The sequence below is a fragment of the Ostrea edulis genome, chromosome 9, assembly GCF_947568905.1.
Source record: "Ostrea edulis chromosome 9, xbOstEdul1.1, whole genome shotgun sequence".
NCBI lineage: Eukaryota > Metazoa > Mollusca > Bivalvia > Ostreida > Ostreidae > Ostrea > Ostrea edulis.
The window spans coordinates 7,487,904-7,508,915 of record NC_079172.1 but is presented as its reverse complement, the minus strand read 5'-3'; the positions used below and the strand labels follow the sequence as shown (position 1 = coordinate 7,508,915).

The 21,012-nt window shown below is 34.3% G+C and overlaps 1 protein-coding gene across 3 annotated transcripts; it reads right to left on the bottom strand.

The window, feature by feature from the left end:
- Positions 1 to 700: 700 nt before the first annotated feature.
- On the bottom strand, positions 701 to 20,922 carry LOC125654881 (steroid 17-alpha-hydroxylase/17,20 lyase-like). 3 transcript variants are annotated; one of them, XM_056148407.1, is made up of 13 exons: positions 19,956 to 20,922; positions 18,534 to 18,605; positions 16,295 to 17,625; positions 9,127 to 9,300; positions 8,109 to 8,186; positions 5,821 to 5,919; positions 5,614 to 5,707; positions 5,103 to 5,258; positions 4,286 to 4,497; positions 3,973 to 4,101; positions 1,997 to 2,101; positions 1,756 to 1,887; positions 701 to 1,443 (listed from the first exon to the last, which is right to left on the bottom strand). In XM_056148407.1, the coding sequence occupies exons 4-13, from the start codon at positions 9,263 to 9,265 to the stop codon at positions 1,082 to 1,084; spliced, it is 1,506 nt and encodes a 501-aa protein (XP_056004382.1). In that variant the 5' UTR covers positions 9,266 to 9,300; positions 16,295 to 17,625; positions 18,534 to 18,605; positions 19,956 to 20,922; the 3' UTR covers positions 701 to 1,081. The 3 variants fall into 3 exon arrangements, with proteins under 3 accessions (XP_056004382.1, XP_056004380.1, XP_056004381.1); XM_056148405.1 differs by having other exon boundaries at positions 16,311 to 17,625; XM_056148406.1 differs by lacking the exons at positions 16,295 to 17,625; positions 18,534 to 18,605 and having other exon boundaries at positions 19,956 to 20,429.
- Between the last annotated feature and the right edge of the window lie 90 nt (positions 20,923 to 21,012).

Sequence of the window (21,012 nt, the reverse complement as noted above, 5' to 3'; positions counted from 1 at the left end):
AGAAAATAATTCTATTTGTTACAAAACTTTGATTGGCTGGTTATTGAAATACACTACTAGCATCCCACTACATGTGTATGACTGACGTCTCCATATGAGTGAAAAATTCTCGAGCCAGACGTTAAGCAAAATACAATCAATCAATCATGTGTATGACAGGAATATATTCAAAGTAAAGACATGTGTATCGAGTGGTTAATGAGAGGAAATAAATAGATGTAAATTCGAAATTAAACGCAAGTAGTCGGTTTCATGTGTGTCTACTAACATCCCACTACACGTGTATGACAGGAATCTCAATATTAAATACTCAAAGTAAAGACATGTGTATCGAGTGGTTAATGAGATGAGATAAATACAGGTAAGTTCATAATTTAACGCAAGTAGTCGGTTTCATGTGTGTATATCAACACTGACAATGTAGTGAGAATCATGTGTGTGTCAGTGAAGAGTCACGTGGTCAGATGTAGTGGAGTTCAGGTGAAATTTCAAATTTTTAATAAAAGGATTTCATGGGTAATAAACCCTGTTGGCACATTAGAGCAGGCCCTCTTTTACAAATTTGCTCAAAATTGCTCTCCAACATGCTTAGAAAATAGTGTAGTGACTTTCAGGAGTAAAGTCATGTGTAGTGAGTTTCAGGTGTATACAAGTATGTGTGTGTGTGTGTGTGTGCGTGCGTTTAAGACAAAACTAAACATTCCAGGTGAACATCCTTTTAATCCAATTGAAAATAATTCTACAAAATGTTTATCTTGTTATACTTAAAGACTCCATTATCTATGAGAAATACTGTATAGCCTTTATATGCGTGATAACACTGTACTAAATGTGTCAGATATACTGGTGACTATGGTTAATAATACCTGTACTGAGCCTTAGTGTCAATAATAATCGAATGGATTACAAACACTTAACTATAGCATTAAATACAATGTTTCTACCTAACCTCAAAATCAATCCACGTTTCGATTAGAAATGATCCCATGATATTTGAACAGCTTGATGTCCGTTGTTACTATGTATAGAACACAACTGACTTTTAATCCTACTATATTCAATGACGGATGCTATTATCGTCCTATCGGTTCTTCGCTCTCTCTTTTACAATAACCTTGTACTCAGACGGAAGCTCTAAACCAAATCCCATCATCTTGTACTCGGGGTTTGCTTTGACGCCATCCGGAAGTCGGATTTCAAATCGCTGCAAAATATTTGCACACATCAACAACAATTCCGGTTTGGCGACATTTTCGCCCAAACAAACTCGGCGGCCTGCTGAAAAGGGAAGCCAGCTATCAGGTCTTGTTGGTTTCATTTTGCCATTTTCATCAAGGTATCGATAGGGATCGAAACTCTCATGATCTTTCCAATACTTGGGGTCGTGATGAAGTGCCCAGTGGTTTATCATAACGGTAGTCCCTTTAGGAATGTCGTATCCACCTATTTAAGATACAATCAGAATAATGAATATCGATGAACAAGTTACTTAATCTTGATTACACCATCTTTAAAAGATAAATAATCTATACATATATACTGCGTTATATTTCATTGTAATTTATTTGTACGTTTTTGTTTGGTTGCCTATAAAAGCGCTCCCGAATCATTTCCTTTCTCTAAATGTTTAAAAAAAAATCGGACAAGGAAAGATCCCGGCAATAGGAATTATATGTAATATACTACATATACAGCACATCCATCAAAACACTTTATAACAAAGGTTTCGAGACGTTTTACTAAAATACCACTCACCAACTTGAGAATCACAGATAGTCATGTGCGGGACACCTAGTCCCGCGACATTCCCCATTCTCAAAGTCTCGAAAAGACACGCCTCTGTAAGATCGAAATCGTTCCTGTTCTTCATCGACGGAATACCAGAACCTAATAAAGATTCGTGTACAAATGTATAGCTGAATGCGTTAGTGACCAAGATTCACGCAGTACATCAAAAACACAACACGCTATCTAAAAGTAGGCGTTTCAATCTTACCAACAACTCTGTCAATTTCCTCCTGGCATTTAGATTGGATTTCCGGATGCTTGGTCATGAAGTACACAAACCAGTCCATGGTCATTCTGGTGGTGTCCACTCCAGCTACTCATAGAATATTCGTACAATATACATAATGTTGTAAATCAAGTCGAAAAGAAAAACACCAAATAATCCATTCGATTTGAAGAGGCTTCTTTATAAATAACGGACACCAAATACCGAACTTTTGAAAACAACCTCAGTTCATCATTTTTATCTTGATTCTTGCTATACAGCATAGTCATTTTACTTTAAAATTATCTACCATATCTACTTAACTATTTATAATAATTACATCTATACATCTTAATTACTTGAATTACTCTAATTTACCTATGCATCATGATTTCTTGAATTTTTACAGTTAGTAATTTATATACAATACATGGAATGTAACTCATTCTTATGAAAACCAAAATTCGATAATTTGGCTGTAATAATTAAAATGGAGACATAAAATTAGAGTAGGATCTTATATATCAAAAGCAGTGATCGTTAGTCCTGATTATCTTAATTAAATAACACCCTTGTTCTGTTCAAGGATATGGCTTAATGGATTTTCCAGTGTTGAAAAATATACACATCCTATTTCAACCGGAGGAATAAGATCTATGCAACTCAAAACAAACCCGAAAATAACGAAAATTTCAAACTGGCTAAGCATGGCCTAGAATACGAAAGTCCATATAGGACCTATCAAAAATATATTTCTAATCTGAAATAACGAATTCAGAATTCGTTATTTCAATTCTAATTCGTTATTTCAAACATTAAAATTCATCATATCGGATAAGATTCGTTATAACGAATTTGTAAACTTCGTAATTTCAAAATTTGAAATAACGAATTCAATTTGGAATAAAGAAATCCAAAATTCGTTATATCAAAATGCATAATTCGTTATAACAATTATCACAAAACTTGTACTGATGAAAGAGTGAAGATAATGAACAGTGATCAATCTCATAACTCCTATAAGAAATACAAAATTAAGAGTTTGACAAACATGGACCCCTGAATCTACCAAAGGTGGGATCAGGTGTCGGATCGTGCGACATCCTTCTCCTACTACACTTTATTAACTCCTCGTTCTATCAAATTGTATTAATTTGTTTTAATGAATCAAAATCCGATTTAATGACTTGAAAACTCTATAATTTCAAATTATCTAATATATTCTTATTAATTCTGCAATTCATTAACACGACTTTTTTTTTTACTAATTACTAATTTGATATCAACGATTTTATATAGTTTTTATAATTTGATATAACCATTTCTGTAATTCGTGTTTTCAAATTTAATTCGCTAATATAAATTTTGAATTTGTTATAACAAATTCAACAAATTTGTTATAAAAAAAATTTTAATCCCTTATAACGAATTTAAAAGTTTGAAATAACAAATAAAAACTGTACTAACAAATTTTGGAATTCGTTATTTCAAATTCAAAAATATATTTTGATAGGTCCTAAATGGACTTCCGTACTAGAGACAGGTGACTGCGGGTTCTTCTTCATCACTACATAGTGATAAAATTCATATTTCTATTTTTACAAGGAAAGTAGGGCAAAAAGACGATTCTCATTCTCCCATTTCAAAGTCGGGGAGTATCTCCCTTTTACCTACGACACTACAAAGAAAATAGGATACAAAGATATTTCTCATTCCCCCATTTTAAAGTTATGAAGTGTCTCACTCTTTAACTATTCCCCCCGGAAACATTTACTCATTTATCATCCATATCATTATATTCATGCGCAAACCCACCTTACACACCAGACGTTAGTAAAATGTCATGAAAAACTATTCCATCAGTGGTGGCTATCCAGCTGGATAATATCAATTTTAATTTTTTACATGAAAGTGATTTCTATATGTATTTATGATAAAGAATACGTCGGAATTACCATGAAAAGAAACGAGTTTCATACCGAAAAATATGTCCGATATGGTCTGAACTAAGTGTGTATCGTCCAATTTCTCCAGGGCCGCTTCATCCCCCTCATTTTCTGCTTCCTGTCTGGCGATCAGTAAACTGTCTGTGAAGTCCCTGTTTATACCTACAACATATGGATAACAGCTACAGTCCACTCCACTTATATTGAATAACAGCTAACATATAAAAGTTCTTATAAATGAAACATCTGTCTATTTTTCCCCTAGATGACTATGACTAAATGTGACTTTTGTTTTCTAGAAATAATTTCTTTGAAAGATGACTTCAAATATTTGAAAGACGCTCACCTGGTTCGAAAGTGTCCATGTGTTCTTTGAATTTGGCTCGGAGTATTGCGTAAAGTTCCTCTATTTTGCTCACCAGTTTCTTCCATTTTGCTGTTGGAAATATATCCTTGAAGTATGGAAACGCATCCTCTAGCACACCGCTTCCCAAATCGTTGAGCAAGTCTTCATCTAATTTCAGAAGTCCTTTCACTTCTGGGTCTTCCACTGCTCGCCTAGAAAGGAATCAATCATTGATATACAATTGATTTAAAAGAGAATATATGTGAAATTTAAATTAATGAGTCATAAAAGATTATAGATGGTTTCAGAAGTACAATACTGTTGCATTAAGTGCAATGTATGTTATATTCTTCGATGATAAATAAATGCAGTGCAACACGTGATTGCTCATGTTGTCGAACGACACTATGCAGTACAATGAAAGTTGAAGATAAGGAACAGTGATAAATCTCATAACTCCTATAAGCAATACAAAATATAGAGTTGGGCAGACACGGGCCCCTGGACACACCAATACAATGTACTGTACATTCTTAAATATATGAGGAATTTATTATCGCGTAATTTCGCGAGAAACATCACTCGCGAAAAAATATTTCTCACTTTTATTTTTTATTGATAAAATACATGTAAAAACATTTGATCAACAGAGCACTCGCGAATTCATTATCTCGCGATTCGACGTTCATGAGCCATTTTGCGATAAGATGTACTCGAGTAAAATAAGAAATCTACAGTATTAATAGCACTTTTAATCATTTCTCTTTCAAAGCCTACCATATCATGAATAAGCAGCTAAAAAGAAATCTGCACTTACTTCTCACCAAAACAAATGGTGTAGAGTTGATGGAAAACCATCAGATCGATATAATCTTTTGCACAGAACGGCTCTTTCTCCTCCGCCATTTTATCCAGAAATTTGTTCATGTTGTCTTGTATCATGTTTTCAAGTAGATTCCCTTGTAAGTAATGCCTAAAACATCAGTAAAACTACTTAACATATGCTTGTCCAAAATGTTTCACTTTTCCCACACATCTATATAATTTTGTACATTTACCATCCAATATAATATGATATTAGTAAATATACATTTGATATTTATTTAGTATTTCAGACAATTGTCTTAAGTACAGTTCGGTTGTTTTTCATCAGTAACATGTTAGAAGTACCTGAATTAAATAACAAATTCTATTTGTCTTTTCTTTCCTTACTTTTAACATAAATTACTTAATTTCGTACGATGTTCCACATCAAATGATTTCAGCAGATTGTTTGTAAAAGTGTTTCTTCTTCAGAACACCCCGTTACTATTGCTATGTTGCAGTACCTTAGTGCTTTGCCTGCTATTTTCCTGTGCAATTTCCAAGTTGGTGAGTAAGTACTAAAGGCAATGTCTTTCCCGCCCTCCGTAAACAAATCACCTGAATCATCAATTAATATGTGTCACAGTAAACGAAGCGGGTTGTTTTTATTCTCATACATTGAATTTTGTATAATTATTTTTTCAAAAACATGATGTAACACATTCATTTACCAGATGCAAATTTCGGTCTTCCAGCAAAGTCCGCCTTCCTTTTCACCATTGCTTCCAGTACCACATCAATATTGTTTAAAATGATCCATGTTTGGGGACCTATATTTTGATTTTTAGAAATGTTAAAGGTTTAGGAGTGAAAGCAATCAAACATTAAAACGCCTCTCTCTATCTATCTATCTTTTATACGTGTCATCACTTCTTATCTCCTCTATTTCAAAAATGAAAATAAAATTACTATATTTTGATTTTTAAAAAAGTTAAAGATATACTTGAGAAATTAATCTCTCTCTCTCTCTCTCTCTCTCTCTCTCTCTCTCAAACATCATTTCCTATCCTCAATTTCAAAATGTCAAATAAAGTTACACAAGAACTGAAATAACAGATTTACTACATCAATCAATGTTGAAAACAAACTGGATATCTGCAATTGTCGGCATTGAATTTGCAATCTGTGCACAGACATATCATGATGTTAGCACCCACAGTCAAAAAGGTACATCCAAGAAACACTTAGGTATTGATGATACTTAATATTTCTTTATCGAATGTTTTGTTCTATATTGAATTTCCTGTTTCTAGTTAACTTGCATTACACTTGCAGGTTAACAAGTATAGTTGTGGGAAAAAATACATGACGATGTAGTCGATTCGAAATACAAACATTTGATTTTTTCCATTTGTATCGTATAACTTTCCGCATGTAGTATAAATAAAAATCATTGGTATTGCACATTTTCTATTTGTATTGTATAATTATAAATATGGAAAAAAGATACAACACGAACGAAAAATATAACATTACAAATAAAAAAAATTGTTGCAAAATTTGATCTTTCCATTTCCATAGCATATTTTTTTCTATTGCAAATAAATATAATTTGTACTGTGCATTTTCTATTTGTATTACAGTGTACATAATTATAAGTATGAACAAAATGTATTAACAGGAAATTATACATTACAGATGAGAAGTTCTACAAAACAAATGGAAACTGTGCAACACAAATGACAAAATATACAATTCAAATGGAAACTGTGCAACACAAATGACAAAATATACAATTCAAATGGAAAATATAGGATGCAAATGGAAAACTATACAATAAAATGTAAGAAAAAAATTAATAAATAAAAAAAATACACAATATATATGTGAATCATACAATACAAATGAAAAATTATGAAAAAGATCGAATATAGTGACATGCCATAGATATGTTTATAGATTAAGTCCTATAATGTTATAGGAAATCATCAAATCAAATGCAAGGTGAAGATAATGAACAGTGATCAATCTCAGTCAAAACAATTAAACAAGGTGTCATTAATTTTCACGCCAATGTCCTACATATTCTGCGATAGATGAGTGTGTTCGATTAATTAGAAACCCTAGTTTTATTCACATTTTGAACTTACTTAAAAATGTTCTCTTTCAGTGTATTATCACCGATAACATTTGCTGTTTAATCTACGAGTGGTAATGAGCAATATTCAGATAAGAAAACAAACACAGATTATTCTAACTGTTTTTCTTGTTCTTGTATCAAATTAGGAACAACAAGCATTGTAAGAATAAATGGTTCCCTACCGGAGGCAAAAATTATTGGAACGCAACAATATTCGAAGTTCATTATGAGACTATGGTAAAAGGGAAGATTGGAAAACCAGGATACGAAAGGTTGGAAATCAATAACTATTAAGGTACAAAGACTAGACCGGAAAAAATTTAAAATCGATCTGTAACTGTAACTTGTTATGGCAAAGCAATCATCATGATGTACTGAATATCAAATGAATATCTGTAAGCATAACAACAAAAAGTTAGGAAAACTGACAATTCATACTATTTTTCAAAGTCCAAGGGCCATAACTTAGTAAAAAAAAAATCAACGGACCGAGGCGAATTTCGAACTCGATGTGTAACTTGTTATGGAAAAGCAATGTACCAAATATCAAATGAATATCTGCGAGTACATCAAAAACAATTCCGGAAAACTGATTTGCAAAACTGACGGAGAGACAGACAGACAGACGGAGCACAAACCTAAAGCCCCCTTAAAATTCGTCGGTAGAAGGCTAATAAATCCAGAGCTCCTGTATCCCACTTCCGTCGAATAGCGGAAGTGTCGTCAGTGTAGCTTCACCTTGATGCAATTACATACAATACAACTTAACTTGTCCACTGATGGCATCATGCAGCAAAGATCGTCAAACTGTTCGCTAAGATCAACAGAAAATTCTCAATTTATTAAATAATGTACTTCAGGAAATAAACCCAAACTAACCAAAAGACAGACTTAATACTGGACCATAATTCTTGGAGAGTTCCACTGCTTTCTTATGGATTTCAAGCGAGGTATAGACTGAAAAGAAAACGAAGGTAATAATTTCATACAATTTTCTCAATTATATTTTATTTGACCTAAAGGTTTCTTACTGGGAAAAGTAAACTCCCATTATTATTGCATAAAAAATGGGGGGGGGGGAATAGTTGGATGTAAATATAAATCTACTAGTATACATGTAGGCTTTTAGAGGAGGACGAAATGTCATTCTTTCTATTTTATACATGCTGTTTATTTCCCCTCTAGAGTCTCTTCCCTCTACCTTCTTGTAAAAATGGCAGTTCTAACTCTCATACAACATTAATTCCACTTTAGGCACGTACAACAGTTGTATGCTAAAGTATTTTATAAAAAAAATTCTGAAAATCGAAACGATTCATATTGTGGATTACAATCTTTAAATGCATTTTAGAGAGACTTCAAATTCTGGCTTAAAAGTTTCATTTGTATAAGTAACGGATTTTGTTTGAATTGTCTGTATAAAAATGATTGGTTTTTCTAAATAAAATTTGATAAAATTACAGGGTTAAACGTAGTGATGACAAACAATAAAACGCCATTGTCATGCTTTGCTAAAATTCATTCTGGACAAAGAGGAATTCCTTTGTATTAATGAACACGTTTCATGATATCATCCAAATCCAAACTTGCAAATTCTTGGTAAAATTTACAGTGTTGCATCATAATTATGTGAAAAATTCATCCGAAAAAAATCCTTTTCGAAAAAATACATTTTCTATCGGACTTTGGAATTCTGCAAATAGATTATAGAAATGTTACAAATTCCTAGAGAAAATACAGGTAATATTTCTCTGAATTTCAAAATATCCCATAGGAATTTCTCATTTCCTATTTAAAAAAAATTCTTCCAGGGCTTTTGTCACAGAAGATTTTTGTCAAGTCTAACAGATTACGAGAAGTTCTCTCACAGCTATCTACAAATATTTTTTTAAGTGACCTGAATAATTCCCGATTACAGGTATGCATCGTGGTCCTGGCGGCAGACGATATCGCATTCGTTTGATGACGTAATACACCACGAGACCTATACTAACTCCCGCCAAAACGGTCTGTGTGTTTATAGATACGTTGATCATGGCTGTTTCACGTTGTCCCTAAATTGTATCTCTTTCTGAAATGAAGAAAACGATCATTTTGATGTGCAGTCAGATGGCGTAAAGTACTTTAAAACAAATCAAAACATAAAAAAGAGGCCCATGGGCCACATCTCTCAACCGAGTCACCTTGGACGTTGTTCAGCAATAGTCATTATTAAAAGGGTTTTGTTATCAATCTTGGTTTCCGAAAAAAAATTTGACCCCATCTTGTGACCCCAACCTAGTCCCAAAGAATCCCTACATAACTGAAAATGAATGCACTGTAGGATATGCCTAAATGCACCAATATGACAGAAATGACCTTGCTGTTCTGGTAAAGACCAAGGTCACAAGGTTATAGTTCATGAAAGATCTTCCCATAAGAAATCTATATACAAAATATGATAGCTCTACCTTTAATAGGTCAGGTTTTTGACAAGTAGGTCAGGGTCATCAAATCAAACGCATTGTATCACAAGGTTTTAACAAATAGAAGCTATATACAATAAATGAAAGCCCTATCTTAGATAGTTCTGATATTTAACAGGTAACAGTTTTTTACAAGCATGTTAAACTATAAGGGCACAAGGTCAAAAGTTTTAGTATAAAATGAAAGGTCTTGCCAACAGAAATGTATATACAAAATCTGAAAGATCTACCTTACAAAGTTCAGGAGATGTTTTTGAATAGGTACGATTTTTAAAAAGTAGGTCCAATTCGAAAGTCAAGGTCAAAGTTCACGGAACAACAAGGCTTTGCTATAAAGAATTTATTTACAAAATATGAAAACTCTAACTGAAATAGTTCAGGAGATATTGAATAGGTCAGGGTTTTTTTAAAGTAGGCCAAAATCAAAGGTTAAAAGATAAAACAGCATTGTGCTATAAAAATCTATATCGAACTAGTTCCAGACATTAGTATATTCAATAGGTTATATTTTCATAAAATTAGGCCAAACTTCTAGTTGAAGTTCACAAAATCAAAACCCAGGATGTGAAATGAAAGGCCTTGCCATGTGAAGCATATATACCATATATCTGTATGAAAGATCTACCTTAAATAGTTCAGGAAACGTTGAATACGTCAAATTTTCAATGAAAGTAGGTCAAACTTCCAGGTCAAGATGACACACCATTGCATCACATAAAAAGTCTCGCAGTAAAGAATTTATATACAAAATATGAAACCTTATCTTACATACATGTAGTTCAAGAGATATTTTAAGAATTTTCTTATATACCAGCATATAAAACTATTGTGGCCCCATCCTACCCAAAGGACCATGATTTGAACAAACTTCCATTTACTCTATGTTAGCAAGCTTTCGTGTAAATCTCAACTTCTCTGGGTCAGTGGTTCTTGAGAAGATACGAGGGCTGTTTGATCTGCAATGTGCATTGTACGCTATCTCAAAAGCATTCGACTCAAATAGTGAAATGAACATTACATCCCTTCAAAGTATATTCTCCATGGTTTGAAATACATACTTTCAATCTCTGAATCCATTTCTGAAATGCTTCGTGGTACGCTTATTTCGGTAGACCTCTGAGGCACTGACTGATGGCTGACCCAAGGGCTTGTCGGGACTTGTAACGACGACCAGATAAGAACTTTTGAAGTTTTGGAAAAAAGAAAAAGTCGCATGAGGCTAGATCTGGAGAGTATGGTGGGTGTGGCAAGACAGTAACCTTCGACTTCAAAAATTGCCTCACAAGTAAAGATGTATGTGATGGAGCATCATCATGAAGTAGACGAACATGCCTAAATCCTGACATAGGGTGTCGTTTAAGATCATATTTCTTGAACTTTTTAGTATAACATCTTGGTACACCTTTTCCCTTCGGCACCGGAATTTGTACGGCTATATCATCACATGAGAAGAATATGCAATATGTGCTTATGGTTCTTTTGGCAACCACAGGCCTTCTACCGTGTTTAGTTAGCCATATTTCGTTTCCAATTTTTCTTACTGATTCGAAATAGTGAACCCATGTTTCGTCACCAGTAACAATGTTTGCAAATTGTCTTTAATTGAATTTGGGAAACATTCTGAGCAATTGCTTAGCGGTTTGTACTCGTACCCTTTTTGGTCATGTCAATATCGCCAGTCATCTGGTATTGAGCCTGAATCCAAAGAGAGCTGGAATGTCTTCGCATGAGCTTTGTTACATGTATGTAGTCTTTATCTTCTTGAAGCATTCTTGCTTGTCACCATCCGGATCCGTGTCTTTAAGAGGGCGGGTGCTTTTTAGAAACTTCGAAAGTCCGGCAGTGTTGACACAGATAGGGAACAGCCTTGGCCCTCCGTTTTACATGCTTGTTTTATCCTCCCTTGTGTATAGTTAATGAAACGATTGGTTCGGGATATCATTCTTTGATTCTGTGACATTGTGGAGGAGTCCATTAGACTTTCGAAGGGGAGAAACTCCTTGTTCGATCTGTCATTTGCTCTTAAGTCTTGCTGTTATTTTGTAGTTTTCCTCACCCTCTCTCATTTAGATATTGATCGCGGGCCTTTATCATTTCCCACTGGGCTGTAACCTTAAGGCGATAGTATCCGAGTTGGTCCTTTCCACTGCTAGTATCGCGTGTCATGGGAAGAGCTTTCTCTCGTCTATGCAGTATACGTTTGAATTTTGTGGTTATCCAAAGATTTGGTAGTTAATATTTTGAAATCTTCCCAGATGCCTCTATGGTTTCATGGTACTTCTCCGTGATGTTTCCAATGCCTATACCCATGTGGCCATTACCAGCTATCATTTCGGCTTTGTGCCGCATTGAAATCTTACGAGAAGTAACCCGTTACTTGAAAGTATTGAGTGATAGGCATTACAACACTGAATCGTGATCACCTTTTCGAAGGGCTGTGAGATTTGCATTTGTCAACTATTGATGGATGGGATGTGAAGATGACGTCGTATCAAGTAAACCTAAAATTAATAGGGGCCATTTACTCCTTAAGATTTACCAGGCAGCATACCAAGTTTGATGTCTGTCAAGCAAAAGGTTCTCAAGATATTGAGTAGAAAATATATTCCTATGTACAGTTTTACCCTTGACCTTGGACCATGTGACCTCAAAATCAATAGGGATCATCCATTCCGTATGTTGTACCAGTGTTCCAAGTTTTTTGTCTGTCGAGCAAAGGGTCATCAGGATATTGAAAGAAGCATATTCTTCTGTCCAGAGTTGATTGGCCCTTCACCTTTTGACTTGAAAATCACTAGGGATCCTCTTCTACTCATAACCAACCAACATTTGAAATATCATAACCATCAAGTGAATGGTTCTCAAGATATTGAGCGAACATTTGGTCAGACCAATCGACAAGTGCAAGTACCCTCCCCCCCCCCTTCCTTCCTTTCTTCTTTGAACGGGGGCATAAGTAATTGTTCATAGAATCATAAATATAGTCACATGAATTTAGAAATATGACTGAAATTGGTTTCCGTACTTCGGAAAATGTAAATACTGACATTCTCTCACCAGAGGAAGCTTCATGTAGTGCGAGTAGGGCACGGAACTCTGGGTAGAGAAAGAAATGCTGACTATTACAATGAAAATAATGGGCTTCCCTACTTTTACCCTTAAACATACAATCGGAATAATGCATAATCATATTTAATACACCTGTATTCAACTCATAATAATACGCACTTTTCTGTGTGAGAAGGGGGTCTGGGGCGCGTACTATATAACACCATACCTTTTTGACTCGGGTATGCTTTCTGTAAATAGTTATTACGAAACAGCGAATTTAAATTCGTCATCGTGGAATTTTTAAACTGTCGTGATATTATGATACCGTGACAAGCACACATGATTATGTCAGACGTCTCTCTCTCTGTGGCTTTCTGTAGTCTGCGCGATTTTCATGAGTCTAGGAATATGCGATTGATTTTAACTTTTCCTTTGCAGTAAACAGCCGATATATTTTACCCATCTATATGCGGCAAAATTTCTGAGGCTTATGTTTGAATTCTTCATTAAGTACCGATCAAATTATTGGCTTTGATTATTATGATGTTTATAATTACCAATGAGGTCGTTATATTGCACCTTGGTACGTCATTTTTCGCAGCTTTGTGGTGTTCTGATTACGATGCATTGAACACTCGTTTGATTCTTATAACGTTGGCTATTGATTTAAAGTTTACACAAATATATTATCGAGTCTGTTAAAACTTTATTGCTACAAAATCTCGTGCTTTGCTGAAATTAACATTATCTCAACGAAAATATTCAGTGAAGATTGCCGCATTGTAGTATTTCTAGCAATTAATGTGCACTTAGGTGACATTCCTGTTGGCTATTAAACCAAAATCTGTATAACTAATTACCGTCTAAATATGTAAATTCCATAAAATAAACCATCATCAACTTTTCCGTTCAAATGATGACTTCCATGGCGCACTATTTTATCTCCCAAAATTGAAGAGTTCCTATAGTTTGTTTTTGAATTAGCAATATACAAGTAGGTATGTGGAGATACTATGTATCAGTAACTAGATAAAACAGATTATAGGAACTCTTCAGTTTCAGGAGATGAAACATTGTGCCATGGAAGTCTTAATTTTAACGGATTTGGTGACTATTTTTATTTTGGGATTTTCATACCTAGATGGTAAGCAATACAAAATTGATAGTAATATATATTTGGTTTACAGTTAAATCACTTATTTGAAGCAAACAGGATCAAAATTTTGCATACAAATATATAGGGGAAATCTTTAAATATGAGCCAAGGTGACTCAGGTGAGCGATGCGGCCCTTAGACCTCTTGTTTGATACTATCATAGCAACCTCAATAATTATTTTTTTGTATAATTTCAGCTATTTTTGAAATGTATGAGTGGAGTATGAATGGTTGGTATGAGTGATTATATATCCATTGTACATCTTACCTTTAAAAGAATATATTATGATGCACTTAATTTCTATTTGTACAATGGACAGTGCTAATTTAAAAAAAAAATGCCGCTAAGTTAGAATTATACACACTGTGATATTTCCTCAGTTTACAGGCCCCAAAATGGGATGCGTATTAAATATATTCGGCAAAATACGGTAAATGGGATTATTCATATGACTATTGAATGATTTGATTGCAATACAGAAGTTGTCACATGATTTAGGCTTTTAGGGGTCATCCATAATACGCAACTTCCGAGATATCAGCTCTTCTGTGATGGAGGTACATTAAGTGTTCTGTTGAACGCTTGGGTGGGTACAAGATGTATACATATACTATAGACTAGCTATGTAAATACAGATAAAAGTAATGAAAGTGTAAATTTTGTTTATATCAGCCGTTGGTATACATTAAACTGACCATATCAAGAATAATATTTGTTTGAATTAAGCCATTAAATTAAATATGAAATTATTTTTTATTTCCTATTCTGCACGAGTGATATTTTAATCAAAGAAAAATGGTGCTTATCGATTTTTGTTTGAGCTAATTTATTATTAAATACTAATAAACTTACTAATATTGTATGTCCCTGCAGATTGGGTGGTTACATTATGTCTGATAATCGGCCGTAAGGCAATATATGACGGCAGCGATAAGCATTTGTACCCACCGCGTGTGAACAATAGTATGTTTTACGTCTCACTGTGCGTAAGAGTTCCACAAAGGGAAAGAACTATTGGACAACTCGGAAATTGCGTATTGTCAACCATTTTCCAAAGCGTGCAAAAGGCACGCTCGGGGGGATGGGGTAAAAACTCGACAATTTTACCGTACGCTCTTTTTTTCTCTTCCGGATTTATTTCATAAAAGTATTGGTCATGTTACAAAAGTGTAATGCCTATAAAAAAGACGACAAGATAAGACAGAGACATCTTCTTTTTTTTTTTCTATAAAAATATATTATGTACAAAAGATTTGCACATTTATAAAACATATCATTCATATATAACAAGAAATAGGGGTACCAATATTAAAGAACTCATTGTTTGAACTAAATTGCTCATAAACTCGATTGTCGACCTTCTTGTTGGGAATTTAAAAATGGTTGCTGTACACTTTTTGAGGGGGTGGGGGGTCTCAAAAACTTTGGAAAATGGTTGACAATTATGGATGACCCCTTACACACTTTCATGCAGTGAGGCCTCGACAGGGAGTAAAAATCGGCCGATACAGACCCATACCTTTTTCAACCTATGAACAGCTGATGAAAGCGAGATATTTACTTTCTTTTCTATAAAATATTTACTTACACTATTTGTTTCCAACAAGTACCTGTGACAATTTGACCATGCGCTTTATTATAGTTGAGGGGACTCAACAATGTAACAATAAATTACATTGTTATAAAAATGCCAACACATGGTATATCTTCAAAACAATAAAGCTGTTCAAAAAAAGGAAATCAAATTTTTGAAGATCTTTATGCGCGGAATGTATTTGCTCTCGGTGTAAGAATAAACAGAAAAGTTTGGAAGCCGCCAAAAGACGCTGCTGAATGCAAGGAGTATCTCGCTTCGCGAGCCGACTCAAAAACAACACGGGTAGCGTTGACACCTGAACCCTTCAGTCAAAATAGTCTTATTTAAAGGGTTATTCCCACGTAGACATTGTGTGTGATGGGAAAACAGGCCATGCCTAGAAATAATTCCTAAGATTTGAAAATCCTTTAAGTGGAATAAAGAAACTTCACAATGTTAGTTAGATGTCAATAAACCGATAAACGTTAACACGACCTCAGGTCAACCATCTTTGTTTTTAAGTCCGTTAGAGCTAAGAATTCAGTTTCTACACACCTTACATCTGCCTCACCACTTGGCGTGATAATTACGTTCACCTATCGGACTCAAAAATCAATAAACCTGTACGTGAGCATGGTAGAAAATGTACAGAACACAATGTTTGTCAAATGGGAATAGTGAATATTGTTGCGCAATATTTGACATGTGCCACAGATCGGGATGTTTTGATCCGCAGCCTAATTATATAAAACTGACTCAATCTTGCGTTGTATCAAACATATGAATGAGATCTTACATATGCATATGCTTACTTACATATCTACATGCTTACCTGTCGTTCCAATGAGCTATCTTGTAATAACACGACCGAATTTCACATCATGCATTTCTTCCGTTTAGTGTAAACAAATAAAGTAATACACCACGCATGCGTAATATGAAAATCTAGAACTCTAACCTAACCCCTCAAAATCCAGTACACTGACCATGATGACGTGTGTATAATTCACTCAAAATATAAACGATGTATTTATACGCATACGTCAGCATAAAAAAAGTGTACTGGATTTTTTGATTTTTTTTTTTTAATACATCTTTATATTATTGAATGCCGAGATCGGCCAACAAAAGAATTGCAAGTAATCAAAAATTGTTCAAAAACGAAACAAAACAATCATGATTTTGGGGAGAATATATTATGTCAACTTCGTGAAAATCTGTATGTAGCACAAAATGTGCAGAAAATGTGCTCCAATCTCGTCGATCGTAATCCTATAAATTTTTATGTCTAATGTTATGTGAAACACCTAAAACAAACAAGATCAGCGGGCATCTGTCAACACAGTGCTATCGTGCATGTTTACAAATGCATGTACAAGTAAATAAAGTAAAGTAAATTTTATTTAAAGTCGGCACTATATACATTCAACATGTCAAACACAAGCTCTGTAGAGCTTTTTAACCGACTATCACATTCACATTATATCAAGGACAAAGACACATAGCATGCATGTACACATATACACAGACATATCACAGATTAACAAAAGAATACAAAATAAAAGAAAACTTTCATGCAAGAATATACAAGAATATACAGATACGAAAGCATAAGACTACGAGGAAGAAATAAAATACTACAAGCAAGAGTATATGTATAAAAAGCATCATTAAATTTCAAACCAATTAGCTATGTTTGCTGTTTCAAGTAAAAGCTGTATAGTATAAGAGTTTTTGAAAATAATTTAAATATAATTAAAATAAATGATGGTAGTAAATTAATCATGTAAATATTTAAAATTTCATTGCTGATGGAATTTACTAAAAAATAAATAATAAAAGTAAAAATAGAAAAGAAAGGTCTATTGAGCCATGGAGACACACACATAAACGCTGCATAGATAAAAAGAGCAGAAGCAACATATAAAGCTATATACAATGGACCTAAGATCTGCATGATTTACACTTACATGTGGGGCCAGACCAAGTGGAAATAAAACTTTTAAATTGATTTAAGGTGGTAATTAAGATGCCTAGCTTCATTTGGCAAAGAGTTCTAGATTTTAGGAGCACTGCACCTAAAGGATTGCAACCCATACCTGGTTGTCCTGACACTGGGCACAATGGCAGTGTTTGTATATCTAAAACTGTAAGAGTGATCTTTAAATGCAATGATGTCATGAAGAAACAGAGGGCTGGATTTGTTTATAATTTTATAAGTTTCTATAGCCAGTGTGCGCATACGCCTTACTTTTAAGGTTGGAAGAAGAGATTTATGAAGCAATTCATCATATGTAGAAACATAATCATTATATATGAAACTAAGGGCCCTTTTCTGTAGGTTTTTCATTTTTGTGGTATTCTTCTCCAGCAGAAGTGCCAGGTAAGGGGGCAGTAGCTAAAATTTGATGAAATAAAGGAATGGTAAATTGTAAGTTTACTTAGACGATTAAGATTGTGTCCTATTCTTTTTAACACATCTAATTGTCTAGCTGCCTTCCTACAGATGTCAGTAATATGGGAGTTGAAATTTAATTGATAATCTATGGTCACCCCTAATAGTTTAACCTCCGATTCACTGCATAGAGTAGTTTCTCCTAAATCAAAAGTTAATTCTAAATCTTTGCTCTTCTTTCCTACTGAAATTGCCTGAAATTTGTCAGAGTTTGCTTTCATTTTGTTGCAATTGAACCAGTTTAAAAGGGATACGCTATCATTTTCCAATGTGGTCTTTAATATATCTGCTTTTTCATGAGAGTAAGAAACAGCATAATTATAAATGGAAGAGTCAGAGACAAAGCCGAAAATATAATTTATAAAGACATTAAACAGTATCGGTCCAAGTATCGAGCCCTGAGGAATGCCCTTGAAAACTGATTGAAATGAACTAGAAAACTCCCCGATTTTCACATATTGATATCTTTCACTGAGATAACTTTCCATAAGACTTAAGGCTTCATTTCCAAGACCGTAGTGTTTAAGTTTTAAGAGAAGCAAATCAGGGGGGAGACAGTCGAAAGCCTTAGAGAGATCCATAAGAATTGCGGCTACATACTTATTCTCATCCAAGGCTCTCTTCCAGTCTTCCATGATCCTAAGTAAGGTGGACTGACATCCATACCCAGTTCTAAAAGCAGCAAGGAAAGGATGAAATATAGATTCAAAATATTCAGAAAGCTGTATATGAATGGCTCTTTCAAAGAGCTTTGAGATGGTTGGCAAAACACTGACCGGTCTATAGTTTCCCTTGTCTAGACAGCTGTTTTTCTTATGAATAGGACAGACTTTGGCTTTCTTTAATGAATCGGGGGAAACTGAATTTACTATGGCCTTATTTATAAGACATGCTAATGGTTTAGCTAGTCTTAATAGCAAGGGTGATATATTATCTACCCCTGTAGCTTTCTTAATATTGATTTTGTTTACATGTTCAATGATGAAAGATTCATTTACCGGTTTAAAGGATAGTGGTTGTGAGTCCTTATCTTTCATGATAGTGTCAATTTGTCAAACACTTGAATGTTTTTCATCTATCTGCACATCGTTTGTTCCTATATTCTTTGCCACATTAACGAAATAGTTGTTTAAAATATCACATACAACACCTTGATCGTTGACCAAACTGTCATTTTCACATATGATAGTATTTCTGATGGTATTATTACCCTTATTTGTCAAAAAACGGTTTGATTGTAGGCCAGAAATCTTCAGACTTTGGCCCCCTTTCACATCTCTCTGTAAAATATTTATTTAGAGACTGTCTTTTAACTTTTGTGACGTAGTTTCTTTGAGTTGCATATGCTTTCCAATTTTTGTCTGTATTATATTTTTGAAATTTGTGAAATAGCATCTTTTTCCTATAAACAGCCCTCTTCAGAGTTTTATTCATGAAAGGAACTTGTTTAGGTAAAACTTTCCTCTCCTTGAAAGGAGCATGTTTTTCGATCGTCTCTAAGAATTTGTTTTCAAAATTTTGGTATGCCTTATTGACATCTTCCACATCAATAGCATTAATGAAATCTATATTACTTAACTCTTCTAAATAGTTTTGTACATCGAAATTTTTAAAACGTCTACACAATTTGGTTTGTTTGGTTGCCAAAGGAGTGTCGCACTTCAATTGGGCAGCAATACAATTGTGGACATCACTAAAACCACTGCTAAAATTTAAAACTTTATGTACACAAGATGACATATTTGTGATAATAAGATCTAAAAGACTTGGTTTTCCATAGCTGGTGAAACATGTTGGTTTCTTGATGTGATTTCTAAGATCAAAAACATCACATATCCCCTACATGACGGAACACTGAGAATCATCTAACATATCATAGTTGAAATCACCTAAGAACATAAGATGCTGATATTTGGTTGGCATACATATTGAAATCAGAAGTGAACAGAGAGTCTAACATACTGGGCGGCTTACATACGCCTGAAATGAACCACTTTTGATTGTCAATACATAATTCAATACCTATGGCCTCGATTGACTTGAATTCGAATTGCCTCTTCCTGTCACCTGGTAGATCAGATCGTAGATATGCCACTATTCCCCTTCCATGTGCGTTTCGATCCCTTCTCCATAGGATATAATTGTCCACCTGGAACTGGGCGTCCACAAAAGTCTCATCAAGTTTTGTTTCTGACAAAAAGAGTATATCAACTATATTTCGAGTTAATAGCTCATGTATGTGCTCGATTTTGCTCCGCAGACTGTTTATATTTAGGTATGCGACTATAAATTTCTTTGGATTAGCTTTCCTAGCTGAAAAAAGTTCAACAAATATATCGTCTTCCTCATTTTCTTGTACTTTCGATTTCCCATTTGGTGTAGCCAAAGGGGAATTACTCTGATTTGTTGATGTGAACTGTACATTTTCGTGCATCCCGTCCCCACTCGGCAGCTGGGAGTAAGTGGTTTCCTCGTCATCGAAAAATGAATCTGTAAAGTTTGGTAGTCGGGATTCACACAGATTGCAGTTAGAAGTAGTCGTCAGATTTACCGAGACTCATGTAAGCAGCAAGATCTAAGTTTGTACATTTCAAATGAACCCATAGCTCACAGAAGTCACATTGTATCGCTTTCTGGTTAGACTTTACCGGTTTTCTACATGTACTGCAAGGAAATCTAACTGTCCCTGGATTAGGCGACACATCACCGCAAAGGAGGAGTATGCATTTTAGTAGGGCGTGATCAAAGCGACTGTTTGTATGTAGGATATTGTATAAATACGACTTCCGGTCACACATCTGATATATAAAATAAGTATTGTTTGTAAACTCCGGCTGATTGTTCACGGTTACCAATTTTCCAGAGGTAGAATATTCCTTTCTCAATACTTTGCCGCTGGTGGTGGCATAAATAAGTTGATAAAACTGCATTAAAAGGATAAAAATTTGGGACAGTTGGAATTCACGTATTCCCGCCATCTTGTCACAACTCACCAAGAAAAATAAATGTTTATTTACAAGATACATAGAGGAAATTGTACCGTGACAGTATGTTTTATTATGTATGTTTTATACCTACA

Coding starts and splice junctions, on each gene's coding strand:
- LOC125654881 (XM_056148407.1), bottom strand. CDS start 9,265: ATGATCAACGTATCTATAAACACACAGACCGTTTTGGCGGGAGTTAGT. Junction 2,102..3,972: donor CATATCGGACATATTTTTCG/GTATGAAACTCG, acceptor TTCTATGAGTAG/CTGGAGTGGACACCACCAGA. Junction 1,888..1,996: donor GGAAATTGACAGAGTTGTTG/GTAAGATTGAAA, acceptor AATCTTTATTAG/GTTCTGGTATTCCGTCGATG.